Source organism: Cnephaeus nilssonii, assembly GCF_951640355.1.
Source record: "Cnephaeus nilssonii genome assembly, chromosome: 2".
NCBI classification, from domain to species: Eukaryota; Metazoa; Chordata; class Mammalia; order Chiroptera; family Vespertilionidae; genus Cnephaeus; species Cnephaeus nilssonii.
In genome coordinates, this window is record NC_137073.1 from 47638734 (window position 1) to 47653073 (window position 14340).

A 14340-nucleotide genomic window follows, 5' to 3' on the forward strand; every position below is an offset into this window, starting at 1 on the left:
CATTGTAAGGAAGAGTGAGGAAGTTCTCTATGTGCTGATATGGAAAGCTCTGAGGTCATAGCGTTAATGGGAAAAGCAATCTGCTATATACTGGTGTTTGGCAGTGTGTGTGTGTGTGTGTGTGTGTGTGTGTGTGTGTGTGTAAATGAACATTCACATATATATGTATATATAATACTTCTTTTATAAAAAGGAAAGAAAAGAAAATATATATTCATAAAGAAACAGTAGAAGGATATAGGGGAAACTTGTAAAACTGATCACAGTTGGAGACCATGGGGGTAATAGGATGGATAAGGATGGGAGTGAGACTTTTCAATATAAATGTTTTCAAAGTCATTAGGTGTTTCAACCACTACCTTTCCTAAAAAAGTGAATGCACACAGGATTTTATTCCTGTGAACAGCCATCTCATGTGCCTCTCCCCAGCGGCCACCTTCACTCTCCTTCCATTTAGCCGAGGGGAAGGAGATGAAACCTAAATGTGTTAGCCCTGTTGCTGACCATTCCTGATGGGTGAGGAGAACTTTAAAGGGAGCTTCCAGGGATTCTTTTTGCGAGCCTTCTCTCTCCCTCCTTTTCCTTCAGCACTCTAAGCCTTCCTTCTGATCTAGTAAAGCCCTTTGTCAATAGAGTTAATGGCTCAGAGTGGGCGCACTCAGGTTCTCTCCTTTCTCCCAGCCTTGTGAACCCCAGTGATGAATCTGGACCATCTCCCCGGCTGTGCATCACTGATGGTAGGAAAGGCAGGTTTCAGCACACAGCTTTCCACATCCTTTCCCCTTGGCCATCTCCTTTCTCTCTCCCTCCAAATTAGAAGGTCATAGTGAAGCTTTTCAGACATCGTTATTCACTTTTTTCTGCTTAGGGGTGGGTGGGAGTGCTTGGAAGTTGAATAGCACACAGAGGTTTCTGGAGTGTTTTGCTCTTTTTGCTGACTGGTATTTAAGAAAACGAAAGCATAATGTTGTAATTCTTTTTTAAATTTTTAGTTCAAAAGACTTTGTGATCTGGCTTGACACAGCATTTTACCTTAGAAGTTTTTGACATTTTTATGAATATCTTTATTACTTAAGTGCACTTACCTGCAGCAGCTAATGATCAAGACAATGATAGTAAGTTGCTTTAATAAACCACTCAATGAAGAAATGAAGATCATTTTAATTGGCACAATAAACCAATGTCTCTGAATGGTTTAACAGTTATTTTATTGTGCAGGGGAAGCTTCTTTCTGCAACTTTGCATGGTACAACCTGTTTTCATAATGCAGTAACAAAGTCGGCAGTTAATCCTAACCAGTGAAGAAAGTTCAAATTCATTTGTTTTTAAACATATTTTTTTTTATTTTTTTTAAATATATTTCTTTATTGATTTCAGAGAGGAAGGGAGAGGGAAAGATAGAAACATCAATGATGAGAGAGAATCAGCTGCCTCCCACTGGGGATCAAGCCCACAACCCGGGCGTGTGCCCTTGGCTGGAATCGAACCTGAGACCCCCCAGTCTGCAGACCAATGCTCTATCCACTGAGCCAAACTGGCCAGGGCAAATTGATTTGTTTTTAATTATTTGGAATGTATATATGTATGTAAGTAGCAGTTTAGAATTATTATGCCTAGAATACCTCTTGGTAGTTGGCATAATATACTATGGAGTGAGAACCTGAAGTACAGATTGAATAAATGACAGACAGGAGCTGAATTCCTTCACTATTCAGGGGAAGCAGCAAACCCTTTCACGCTTTATAGATATGAGAAAGAAGTTCTAGGTGTTTTTTCCCTATCTTTCTTCCTTCCCATAACAATTTTTCACCATTTTTGATGAATGGTTTCTTCTAAACCTGAATTACTTTGGTATATGAAGCTGTGTTACTCATGTCATTATCAATGTAATTCTGATTTCTTCCTGAACTCTGGTCTTTGCCCATGAACAATAAATAAAAATGCTCTGGAAAATAAACAGAATGGGCCCATATTTGAAAATATGGAGCCTAAAGTTATATATTCTGAACTTTCTGTTTTTTGATAAAACAATCCCCCTTGTCACTGCCTATTTTGGAGTTACACTAACAATGTTACCAACATTATCTGAACATTTATTTAAATTAGATTCACGTGGAATACTTTTCTTTTATGTCTGATTTAATTCTTCCACTCTGAAATTAGACTCCTATATAATAAAAGCCCAGCGACCAAATGGCAGAATGACCGGTCGACCAGTAGCTGTGATATGCACTGACCACCAGAGGGCAGACATTCAACACAGTGGGAGCGCCGCTGGGCTGACCGGGATGAGCGGTGCTTGCACAGCAGGCCGATCCCTGCAGGCCACACCCCCACCAGTGCACAAATCTCATGCACCGGGCCTCTAGTAGCCTATCTAATAAAGAGGGAATATGCTAATTGACTGTCACATCCTCACAAAGATGGTGGCACCCACAGCCAATAAGGAGGAAATATGCTAATTGACTGTCACACCCTCAAAGATGGTGGCACCCACAGCAATAGAATAGCATTTAAAACTTCCAAATGTCTCCTATTATATTTGCCTGACACTCGGTTTAACTTACCTTTGACCACCTGCAGTAGCCCTTGTGAAGCTCACAAAAGACAGTTGATTTTGTTTCCCAATGATCTGTGTGGCATTTCTTCCTTAGGATCTATATGTTGTCATCTTTTTGAGCTTTTCATGTTGAATGCACGTTTCTGTTTTCAATGTTTTGATTAAATTTACAATGTTCTTTGTTATTTTTTCTTTTAGAATGAAAAGAAATGCTGAGAAATAAAACTTTTCTCTTCTAACTTGGATATTTATCATGGGTATTGGGAAGTCTAAAATAGATCCCTGCCCTCTTTCTCTCCCTTTGGGTAAAAGCCACAGTGTGGATACGAGTCAGAGACGACATGAGTCGGATTCCAAGAAATCTGACATCTCCCTGCATGATGTTGCTGAGCAGAGCTGCACAACAGAGATGCCAGCGGGAGAGCTGGCGGGAGCTGCGGGCGTGGATGGGATGTCTGAAGAGGAGGCAGAAGAAGAGGTGTTCTTCAAATTTGTGATATTGCACGCAGAGGATGACACAGACGAAGCTCTCAGAGTCCAGGATCTGCTCCAAAATGACTTTGGCATCAAACCTGGAATCATCTTTGCTGAGATGCCATGTGGCAGACAGCATTTACAGAATTTAGATGATGCTGTAAATGGGTCTGCATGGACCATCTTATTGTTGACTGAGAACTTTTTAAGGGATACCTGGTGTAGGTTCCAGTTCTACACGTCCCTAATGAACTCCGTTAACAGGCAGCACAAATACAACTCTGTTATACCCATGCGGCCCCTGAACAACCCCCTCACCCGGGAAAGGACTCCATTTGCTCTGAGAACCATCAATGCCCTGGAGGAAGAAAGCCGTGGCTTTCCCACACAAGTGGAAAGAATTTTTCAGGAGTCTGTGTATAAGACACAGCAAACTATATGGAAAGAGACAAGAAAAATGGCACAAAGGGAATTCATTGCCTGAGGTAGAACACAGAACACGTGGCTGGCTCTCGACTTATAAAACAAATGATTTATCTTCACTTGAGAAAGTAACTTCCAGGAAAGGTTTAAATAAAAGAGATCCTATTCTTATAGGAACCTAGAGAGCACAAGGGAGATAAATTTCTGTCAGACAATCAAAGAATTGTGGTACTTCTTGAATTTTCAATAAACTCGAGAATGTCAGTTTCAAGATCTTTGCTGTCACAGTTTTCCTAATTCATGAATATGACAAAGGATATTCTCAATTCACAGTCCTTGTGTTGAACCTTGAACAACAACTTGCATGATAGACATTTACAAAATATAACACTTTCATCCTGGCCTATGTGGCTCAGTTGGTGGGAGTATCATCCAATACACTGTAAGGTTGCAGTTTTGATTCCTGGTCAGGGCACATACCAGGGATCCCCAGTTGGGGTGCAATGGGAGGCAACTGATTGATGTTTCTTTCTCATATCAATGTTTGTTTCTCTCTCTCTCTTTCTCTCTCCCTCCCTCCCTCCATCCCTTCTTCCCTCCCTCTCTCCCTTCCTTTCTCTGTGAAATCAGTAAGACCATATATCCTGTGGTGAGGATTTAAAAATAACAGTAAATTGCCGAAACCGATTTGGCTCAGTGGATAGAGCATCGGTCTGCGGACTGAAAGGTCCCAGGTTCGATTCCGGTCAAGGGCATGTACATTGGTTGCGGGCACATCCCCGGTAGGGGGTGTGCAAGAGGCAGCTGGTCGATGTTTCTCTCTCATCGATGTTTCTAGCTCTCTGTCCCTCTCCTTTCCTCTCTGTAAAAATTCAATAAAATATATTTAAAATTAAAAAAAATAATAATAAAATAAAATAAAAATAACAGTAAATATGTGTGTGTGTATGTGTGTGTGTGTGTGTATGTGTATATATATAATATATATATATTATATATATATAATTAAGTAATATATATATATATATATATATATATATATATATATATATATTACTTAATTTTCTTCTCAAAGGAAACACATAAGAATGGCCCCAAGAGATCTGACGACCCTCCCGACCCTCCCTCTTGAGACACCTCTCATGAATGTTGTGATAAAGCATCTCCCCTATTGTCACCCAGAAATCTGGTTAGCCAGAATATAACATATGGAATGTTGAGTGCTGATGAACATGAAATCAGAAATAGATGTGAGAATGATGGGGCTTTTCAAAAAAAATCCAGTTAAATGTATTTTTCGTTTTGCTGGAATTTACATATTTGGAGGCAAGTCCCACTACTGATTAGCAGCTCGGTTGATCATGTGGTGGATAGAGACTCCATGGAGGAGGGTTGCGATGTCCCCTGGAGCTTGAAGCTCCTCATGTTGGTCATTTTCTGTAACCAGGACTTTATCTAGTGTCCCACACTCATAGCAACCCAGAAAGCCCCAACAGACCTGTCCTTTCCCTCACAGCCCTCTGCCCAGCTGAGATTCAGGGAGAATCATCAGGTACAGACCAGGAGGAGTGGGGTGTGAGCCAGGTCATGTTGTAATGTGAAGAGCCCCCAATGGGAGATCAGGAGACCTGGGTCTAGTCCAGTCTCTGCCACTGAGGATGAATGTGACCGTGGGCAAGCTGCTTACCCTCTTTACCTATGAACTAAAAGGACTGGATTGAAGGGTCTCTAAAGGCCTTGGTTCTCTCCCAGAATGTGAACAACTAGGAACCAGAAAAGGGAACAGCAAAAAAAGAATTTGGTAATGTGATATATAATATAGTTTCAGGAGGCTTTATGTATATGTTTACAATGAAAGGGGATTCTTAGATGTTTACAGTAGTTTTCATACTGTTTATTATATTTTTATAGTCACATAAAAATTATAATACATGCTTACTCAGATTTTTAAAAATATGTTTTTTTATAGGGACCCTCGAGCAAAGACATTCTGCATGATTTTTTCTTTCTCCTTATCCTGCTTCTCCGTGTCTCCTTCTAGTACTGGGGTCTGCTCACATCTTTGTACAGCCCACCTCTTCACCGCCAGGAACCAAAATGTTCCCTGAGGAACATTCACCTATATCTTGCAAGTAAGTCTAGCCTCCTTCTCTACTAGTACTTATTAGAGAGGGGATTGTTTTCATTGTGTGGTGACATTTTCTTAACCTCAAGTTCCTTTCTATCATAGTAGCTTACTAACTCTTCTTCAGTTTTAATAATAAGCTTTTTTTTTTTGCCATACTGCTTCCTGTATCTCAAATTTCATAACCAACAAAACATTAATCACCCACTCTTCATAGTACTTGCCAAACTAAGAGCTATTGATGCTGGATGGTTTTTCTTAAATAAATGTTTTTATTCTTTACCCTCGACTAAACTTGATTATTACTAACTCTATTGAAAATTGTGGAAAAGTATTTTCAAAAGAGGCATCAATGTGTACTCCTCTGTCGAGCACCAGACACAATGTCTCACTCCATTTGGAGCTCAATACAGTTTTTTATGATGAAAAATGCTAAGTACCAAATAACTGTATATGTTGAACCTAATAGTTTTAACAAGAGATTATCAAAATAGCTGGTTGGTGTGGCTCAGTGTTTGAGCATCGATCTACGAACCAAGAGTTCACCAGTTTGATTCTCGGTCAGGGCATATGCCTGGATTGTCAGCTTGATCCCCAGTAGGAGGTGTGCAGGAGGCAGCTGGTCAATGTTTCTCTCTCATTGATGTTACTATCTCTCTATCCTTCTCACTTCTTCTCTCTCTAAAATCAATAAGAACATTTTTTAAAGAAAATTATCAAAATAGCTAAACTAAGGATGAAAAGAGGTAAAGATGTGGGCTAGGTCATGTGTTTGTGTGCCTATACATACGTACACATACATAGATTTAGATTTACACACGTACCCATGGGGAAATGCTGAAAAATTGTGCCACATGCTGGAGAGCTTCCACTCTGAGTACTCTGGGCCTATTGCCCACCCTGGAGCTTCACAGAAGAATCTGAATTGTGCCTCATGTGTCAGTTAGGATTCTTTCAGCTGTCAGAAACAAAACCCAACGCACATGACCTACCCCGTAAGGTAAACTTATCATCCACCTTAACAGGAGGTCCCCTAACATATGGTGCCTCAAAGGTGTCATTAAAACCCAGCTTCTTACATATAGTATAATATTGCACCTTAAAAAGGAATAAAATTCTGATACATGCTACAACATAGATACAACCTTGAAAACACTATGTTAAGTGAAAAAAAGCCAGACACAAAAGGACAAATATTGTATGTACTTAATATAGGCAAATTCACCGAGACAGAAGAATAGAGGTGACCAGGAGCTGGGGGAGGGAAGAATAGAAAGTCATGTTTATTGGGTACAGAGTTTCTTTTTTGGGATGATGAAGAAGTTCTGGAAGTGGATAGTGGTGATGGTTGCACAACATTGTGAATGTACTTAATGCCACTTAACTGAATGGTGAAAATGGTAAATTTTATGTGTATTTTACCACAATAGTTTTAAAACCCCAGGTTCTTTCCATATCTTTGCTCAGTCATCCGCAGTGTTGCAGTCAAGCTTCCCTCAGTTGTACCATGATTGTTCCATTGTCAGGCACAATATACAGACACAACACTGTCTAGCCTATTACAATGATGGGAGGGATCCACCCAAGTAAGGAAGAATATTTCATCACTGCTATATTGAAAAGTTTTATACATGGCGTAATAATTTGAGTTGATTTTACTATTTTAAAATTCTCTCCACCTGCAGCCAAATGGATTCCTCCCACCACCCCTCTTCCCCGTCCCTTCCAACGCCACTGCTGGGGAATAAGCCCATCTGGGTTTGAATCTCACCCTGTCCTCTATAAAATGTGATCTCAATTAAGATACCTAGCCTTTCTGAGTCTTAGAGTCTTTATCAAAAAAATAAAGATATTGTCTCCCTAGTAAGGTTATTTTGCATATTAAGTAATACATGGGAAGCATTCAAATAGTGCCTTACACATAGCTACTATGCCAGTTCTATGCTACTAGAACTATTCCTGTTGCCTATGCACATTTAATCTGCTCCATGGTAATGCCGATGGTCTTGATCCAGCATCTAGAAGGGTTCAGAAATCTGGAGAAGGCGCTGTGCATAAATTAAATAAGAGTCCAGAGACGAAACATAATTTTGGAAGGCATTATGGGGAGTCAGACGAGACTTAGCTAAAGGAACTAAGTTCTCTTTGTTTCAGGACCCCTTGCTTTTTATTAACACAATTTGTCTTAAGGCAAGGTGGAGATATATACATCAAAGTGTAGGGTTAGGTACAGAATCCATTGTCAGATTATCAGGTTTGGGAGAAACTGCCTTTGGCTGTTCAGGTGTTTGGCCAGTAGGAGGCAATAACATGTAGATTAAGATGCCCTGAGCTGTCTTGGCAGCAAGCAATCAATTTATGTATCCTTTTCAGGTTTGGGGAAATGCCCTCTGCCATCTCCAACAGGTGATAACATATGTGACTCAGCCCTTGTTGAGTCCCCAAATTCCATCAACCTTTTGATGAAACTCTTGCATTTATGACATGCTGGAATTGGCTTCTGGCACATGGGATGGGGGAAAGGGCAAATATGAGTTTATAACCACTTATACCTCAATTCTTGCAACTCTTGCTACTTGCAGGAAATAGAGTTTTAATAGAGAAAGAAAGATGCAGGGCCTTGTTTTTAGGTGCAGTACCCATCCCAGCACTGAAACTTGAGAGAAGCCTCCTGAACAGCAAGAGATGTGTGAGCTGTTGTGGTAGGAGGAAGCCTAGGCCACAAGGATGAAAGAACATGGCTGAGACTGTGACAAGTTAGGGAAGTGGGGCCATAAACTAGGAAAGCAGGGGGGTGGAAGTCCAGGAGTGCCAGCTCTGAAGAAGTTCATGCAAATAGCCGAGATGCGGATGCCTCTGCTGTTCATTGCTTCTCACACTCAGAAGCAGCAGACACATGGAGCATGCTGTTGAGTTGGGGTTTGAGGGCCTCATTTAACTCAATTATTTTCTGGGGCTGAGCAACACCTAGATAATTTTGCCTCATTTGGGAACACAGGTTTGATGAAGTAGTTAGACTATTCATTCTTAGGGTGGGCAAAGGGGGTAAAGAACTCATGCACTTTGCTCCTTCCTGACCTAACTGGATTTCTACCCTGAATTCAAGTTGCTTGCTGGGCTTAATCCCTTCCAGTGAAAGTCATGGCTGTTTTCCATTTCATTCTGTTGTTCTTCACCTTGCAGACCCTAAAGTATGAGTTGGGCCTGGGGGTGGACCCAAAACCTCCTATGTAGGCCTAAGGCTTCAATGCATGGGGAGTAACACAGCCAGTTACAGAAGTAGCTTCCCTGGGTCCTCACATTGACTGCAGCTCATTCTTAAACCCCGAAGCTGGCTGTGGTTGTGCGTGTTGTTCCAAAGCCCGAAGAAGGCCAATCACTTCATCTCCAGGTGGTAAATATTAAACTCACATGTAGATGAGGTCTTGTAGAGCAGAGGGGAGAGAGGGCAAAGTGATTTTCATAAACTCATAGGGAAATCTGAGCTGACACCCAAGTTGCCGAGGATTGAGGGTGGCTTAGTATAAATATCTAATTCAGAATTGTCTCAGTCCATGTGCCACACTTCACTGTTGAGTCAGACTGTTTCCTCCTTTAGGTAAAGCCTCTTGACCCAGGACTGGGTGGGGCTGGCCGAAGGTTGAGAAGCTGTTGCCATAACTGCATTGCTGGCAAGGGGAGATACAGTGTATTTGCCTTGGGCAGTCAGCCCTGTGCCTTTCCTCCTCATCAGAGTCTTACATTGCCAGGTCTTAATGTCACCCACTGGGTGGGTCACAGAATGTGACCGTACCCTCTGTACATGTGGGAAACTCTAAAGGGCAAGGAGGAAACTTCAGAAAGCTGCCAAGCACCTGAGTAAATGAAACCATAGCATCTGAAAATTGATGTCCTTAAGCCAATGACTAAAAGAATGAGCTAGTACAATGTTGTTGTCCATAAACCTGATTTTTCTTATGAGATTCCAAGTAGAAAAAAAATGTATTAGAATTTGAACACTTAGTAGCTGGATAAGAATAATAGCCTATCTAATAAAGAGAGAATATGCAAATTGACCGTCACACCATCACAAATATGGCAGCGCCCAGTTTCCTCAGCCCCGCCGGAGTCCCCCAGTGCTTTCAGCCCAACCAGGGGGTGGCAGGTGAACAGTGTGGCCAGACCCACCCTCAGCCCCCCAGCCGCCCAGGGCCTCCCGAGGCTCAGGTAACCAGGGCCGACCAAGGCTTGTGCTGCCAGCAGTGGCAGCAGCAGAGGTGTGATGGGGGCATCGCCTTCCCCTGATCGCCAGGTCACCTCCCACCCCTAAGGGCTCCTGGACTGTGAGAGGGGGCAGGCCAGGCTGAGGGACCCCCTACTCCAGGGTATGAATTTTCATGCACCAGGCCTCTAGTCTATGTATATAAAAGCCTAAGCGACCATGCGACTGTTTGACTGGCCAGCCATTACCTATAACATGCACTGACCACCAGGAGCTGCTGAGCTGCCATGACTTAGCAGCTGCAATTCTCAGGTGACACACCCAGAACCAGAGAGGAGGGAGCCCGATTTCTGGGTGCGTCACCCAAGAACTGCCCTCTCGCAATCGGGACGCCGTGGGGGATGTTGGAGAGACGGTTTTGGCCCGATCCCCACAGGCCAGGCCAAGGGACCCCACTGGTGCACGAATTCATGCACCAGGCCTCTAGTTTTTATATAAATTTTTATTTTAAGTCATATTTGACAATCTACATTGTCAATTAACACATTAAGTTTGAATTGGAGTAAACAGTATTTGAAAGTTCTATTAATTAATAACTTAGAGCAGGGGTCCTCAAACTTTTTAAACAGGGGGCCAGTTCACTGTCCCTCAGACCGTTGGAGGGCCGGACTATAGTTTTAAAAAAATTATGAACAAATTCCTATGCACACTGCACATATCTTATTTTGAAGTAATAAAACAAAACGGCAAAAACACCCACATGTGGCCTGCGGGCCGTAGTTTGAGGATGCCTGACTTAGAGCATGAAAATTATTTGATTAAAAGCTCAATGAGCTAACCTGTGTGTGTGTGTGGGAGGGAGGACTAAGAAGGAGGGAAATGGTTGCTCTCTTCTCCTTTGCCAATGCACTGGCTTTCACAACTGTTTACTCCAACATCTATGCTGGTTCACACCTCCCTCCCTTTCTGGCTTCAGCAAGAATTGTTCTGGGGGAAAATAACTCCTTTATTTGGTATAACACTCCCCCCATTCTCTTCAAATAGAGTTAGTTCTGAGTCATTTTACTCTGAGGTGAATAAATAGGAATGCTTTTTATAGCAAATAACAGGAACCTGCATTTAAGCAGTTTCATAATCTAATTAGGAATGTTCCTTCCAGCTACCTACTCAAACAGGTTTAAAACAAGGAAATCTGTACAAACTAGCTCCTCCCAGGGGATTTCCATGGATACACTGGAAAGAACATATAACCAGCTTTACAAAGAGATGTCTTAAGTATATTTATAAATAAAAACACTCACATGAATCTAAAATTCTATTGGGTTAACAGTTGTACAGTTTGGCAAATATACTAAAAACTATAGTATATTGAATTGTACACTTCAAATGGGTAAGTTTTATGGCATGTAAAATATATCTCAATAACAAATAAACAAACTCCACAAACTGCAACAACAAAGTGCTATAGCAATTTGGAACATAATTTGGCAAGAGCTAGTTATGTTGAAATGGGCATATCTTATGAACCTAGCAATTCCTCCTCCGAATTTGTACCCTAGAGAAACTCTCCCACAGATACCCAAAGAAGCACTCATGAGGAGGATGTGTATTGCAATATTCTTTGTAAGATTAGAAAAACCGGGGAGAAATTGAAATGTCCACCAGTAGGAGAATATAGAAATATATTGTGGTAGGTTCACACAATTGAAAAATATAGAGCATTTAAAATAACTAACAAAGCTATATATATCAACCTGGCTAAATCTGAAAAACACAATGCTAGAGAGGGTGGAGCAAGTTATAGAATAACTTGGGGGTGTCCCCCAGCCTGGCCTGTGCCCTCTCACAGTGCGGGAGCCTCACAGTCGATCGCCCCAAAGAGGTAGGCCCCGCCCACCCATCCAGGGCTCCTCAATGGATTGCTCCAAAGAGGTAGGCCAGAGCCGGGGGTCCGGCCTCAGCAGTGCATGCGGGGTCGCGGGAACCCCGGCAGAAGTCACGCAGAGCAGCCGTGGGAACCTGCCCCCGCACACACAGCGTCAAGCCCTGCCCACTCTGGTGATGGATTGTGACGGTGTGATGGCCGACTAGGCTTTTATTAGTATAGGCTAGAGGCCCGGTGCATGAAATTCATGCATGGGGGTGTCCCTCAGCCGGCCTGCACCCTCTCCAATCTGGGACCCCTTGGAGAATGCCTGACTGCCTGTGGGATAGGGCCTAAACTGGCATTCGGACATCCCTCTCACAGTCCAGGACTGCTGGCTCCTAAACGCTCACCTGCCTGCCTGATTGCCCCTAACCACTTCTGCCTGCCAGCCTGATCTCCCCCTAACCACTCCCCTGCCGGCCTGATTGACACCTAACTGCTCCCCTACCGGCCTGATTTCCCCCAACTGCCCTCCCCTGCTGGCCTTATCATCCCCAACTGCCCTCCCTGCTGGCCTGATTGCCCCCAACTGCCCACCCCTGCCAGCCTGGTTGCCCCCAACTGCCCTCTCCTGCCAGCCTGATCGCCCCCAATTGCCCTCCCCTGCTGGCCTATTTGCCCTCGACTGCCCTCCCCTGCCGGCCATCTTGTGGTGACCATCTTGTGGTGGCCATCTTGTGGCGGCTATCTTGTGATGACATGAGGGTGGCCAGCTTGTGGTAGCCATCTTGTGATGATGTTGCAGCGGCCATCTTATGACAATGTTGCGCGATGCCACCTAGGCTTTTGTTATATAGGATATGGACAATCTTATACCATTTATATAAAGTTTTAAAATATACAAGACATATTTTCAATGGTTACATACATAGGTGGTAGTATAACATTTTCCATGCTTTTCTGTATGTTTGAAATAGTTAATAGTCATTTTTTGAGTCAGCACATACTTGAAGTCATGTTAAGTGCTGTAGAATTTTTTAAAAAATATATTTTATTGATTTTTTACAGAGAGAAAGGAAGAGGGAGAGAGAGTTAGAAACATTGATGAGAGAGAAACATCTATCAGCTGCCTCCTGCATACCCCCCACTGGGGATATGCCTGCAACCAAGGTACATGCCCTTGACTGGAATCGAACCTGGGACCGTTCAGTCCACAGGCCGATGCTCTATTCACTGTGCCAAACCGGTAAGGGCGTGCTGTAGAATTTTAATGCACATGCAGTGATTTGAGGAATGAAAAAACGAGGAAGACTCAATAGATGCATAAATTAGAGAAATACATGCTGGTGCTAACTGGTTTCATTTTTTACCACCTAATGTGTTGGTCACTTAATTTACATCATCTCCATGTTTTCACATGATTAGTCTTTTTAAAAAAATGTATTTATTGATTTTTTACAGAGAGGAAGGGAGAGGAATAGAGAGTTAGAAACATCGATGAGAGAGAAACATCGATCAGCTGCCTGCTGCTCACCTCCTACTGAGGATGTGCCCACAACCAAGGTACATGCCCTTGACCGGAATTGAACCTGGGACCTTTCAGTCTGCAGGCCGATGCTCTATCCACTGAGCCAAACTGGTTATGGCTCACATGATTAGTCTTAGTCTCTGGATAATGAAGCTGGAGACATAAGTAATAAGCCCAAGATCACAGGCTGGTAGATAGTGGAGTCATTGGAATATCAAGTGATCTGACTCTAAGTCTGGTGCTTCTCAATGAATCTGTCTGCTCTTCCCAGGGTGGAGAATCTTAGGAGAGGTCAGTCGGTAGCATGAGGAGAAGCCATAGCAATTTCTAGGTAAAATCAAGAAATGGCATGGTGAGATAAAGGTACCCTGTTTCTAGTTTTTGCCTAGATTAATAACTCATGACTGGGAGTCAGGAGATACATGGTCCAACTCCTCTGTGCTCTGTCTAGCTAACTTTTCCAGTCTTCAGTCTTAAGGACTCAAGTTTTGTCCTAAATTTTGCTGAGGACTCCTGTTTTGCTTTATTTGCTTTCTTTATTCACACTAGATGATATGTACATTAAATGAAACACTGCCTTGATTTAGAAGGAAGAAGAAAAATGAGTTGGAATTGTGTCTATTTCAGGAAAATTAGTGTTGCAAAGCTTCTGGGTACATATAACTATGTTGTTTATTATGTCTTCAGAACAAAAAAAATCAGCAATGTACAAAACATTGACTAAAGGAAATATAGACATTCACATACACTCTGATCTATGAGTTTCAGTAGGGCTGGTTCTAACAAAAATTATTACTCTTCATGCTAAAGGTAAAGTTACTATGACTTAATGCCTAATGTTTTCATAAGAGTGCAGCCTTTGGAGCCACATTATCTGGGTCCAATCCTAGTTTTGTTATTTACTCCTTGGGTAACTTTGGGTCAATTACTTTCCATGTTTCAGTTGCCTCATTTGTAAAATGGAAATCATAGTAATGACTACCTCTTAAGAGTTGTGAAAAATAAATGAGTTATTACAGGTAAAGTGCTTAAAGCCACAGCTGGTTTAGGTCAGTGGATAGAGTGTCGGTCTGCAGACCTAAGGGTCCCCGGTTTGATTCTGGTCAAGGGCACCTTGGTTGCAGGCTCCTCTTCGGCCGGGCCCTGGTCCAGACACCTGCAG

General features: G+C 42.5%; 1 protein-coding gene across 3 annotated transcripts in view; it reads left to right on the plus strand.

Moving 5' to 3' along the window:
* The window catches only part of TICAM2 (TIR domain containing adaptor molecule 2), a 42981-nt gene that overhangs the window by 10946 nt on the left and 17695 nt on the right, over positions 1-14340 (plus strand). Inside the window, exon 3 of one of the 3 annotated variants that reach the window (XR_013814749.1) lies at positions 5499-5589. Coding sequence is in view for 1 of the 3 variants with exons in the window: in XM_079793717.1 (XP_079649843.1) it covers positions 2814-3518 (705 nt within the window). In the remaining 2 variants the exon portion in view is untranslated. Of the gene's footprint in view, positions 1-2758; positions 4311-5498; positions 5670-14340 lie in introns of those variants that run through there. The other 2 variants (XR_013814750.1, XM_079793717.1) reach the window with 2 other exon arrangements.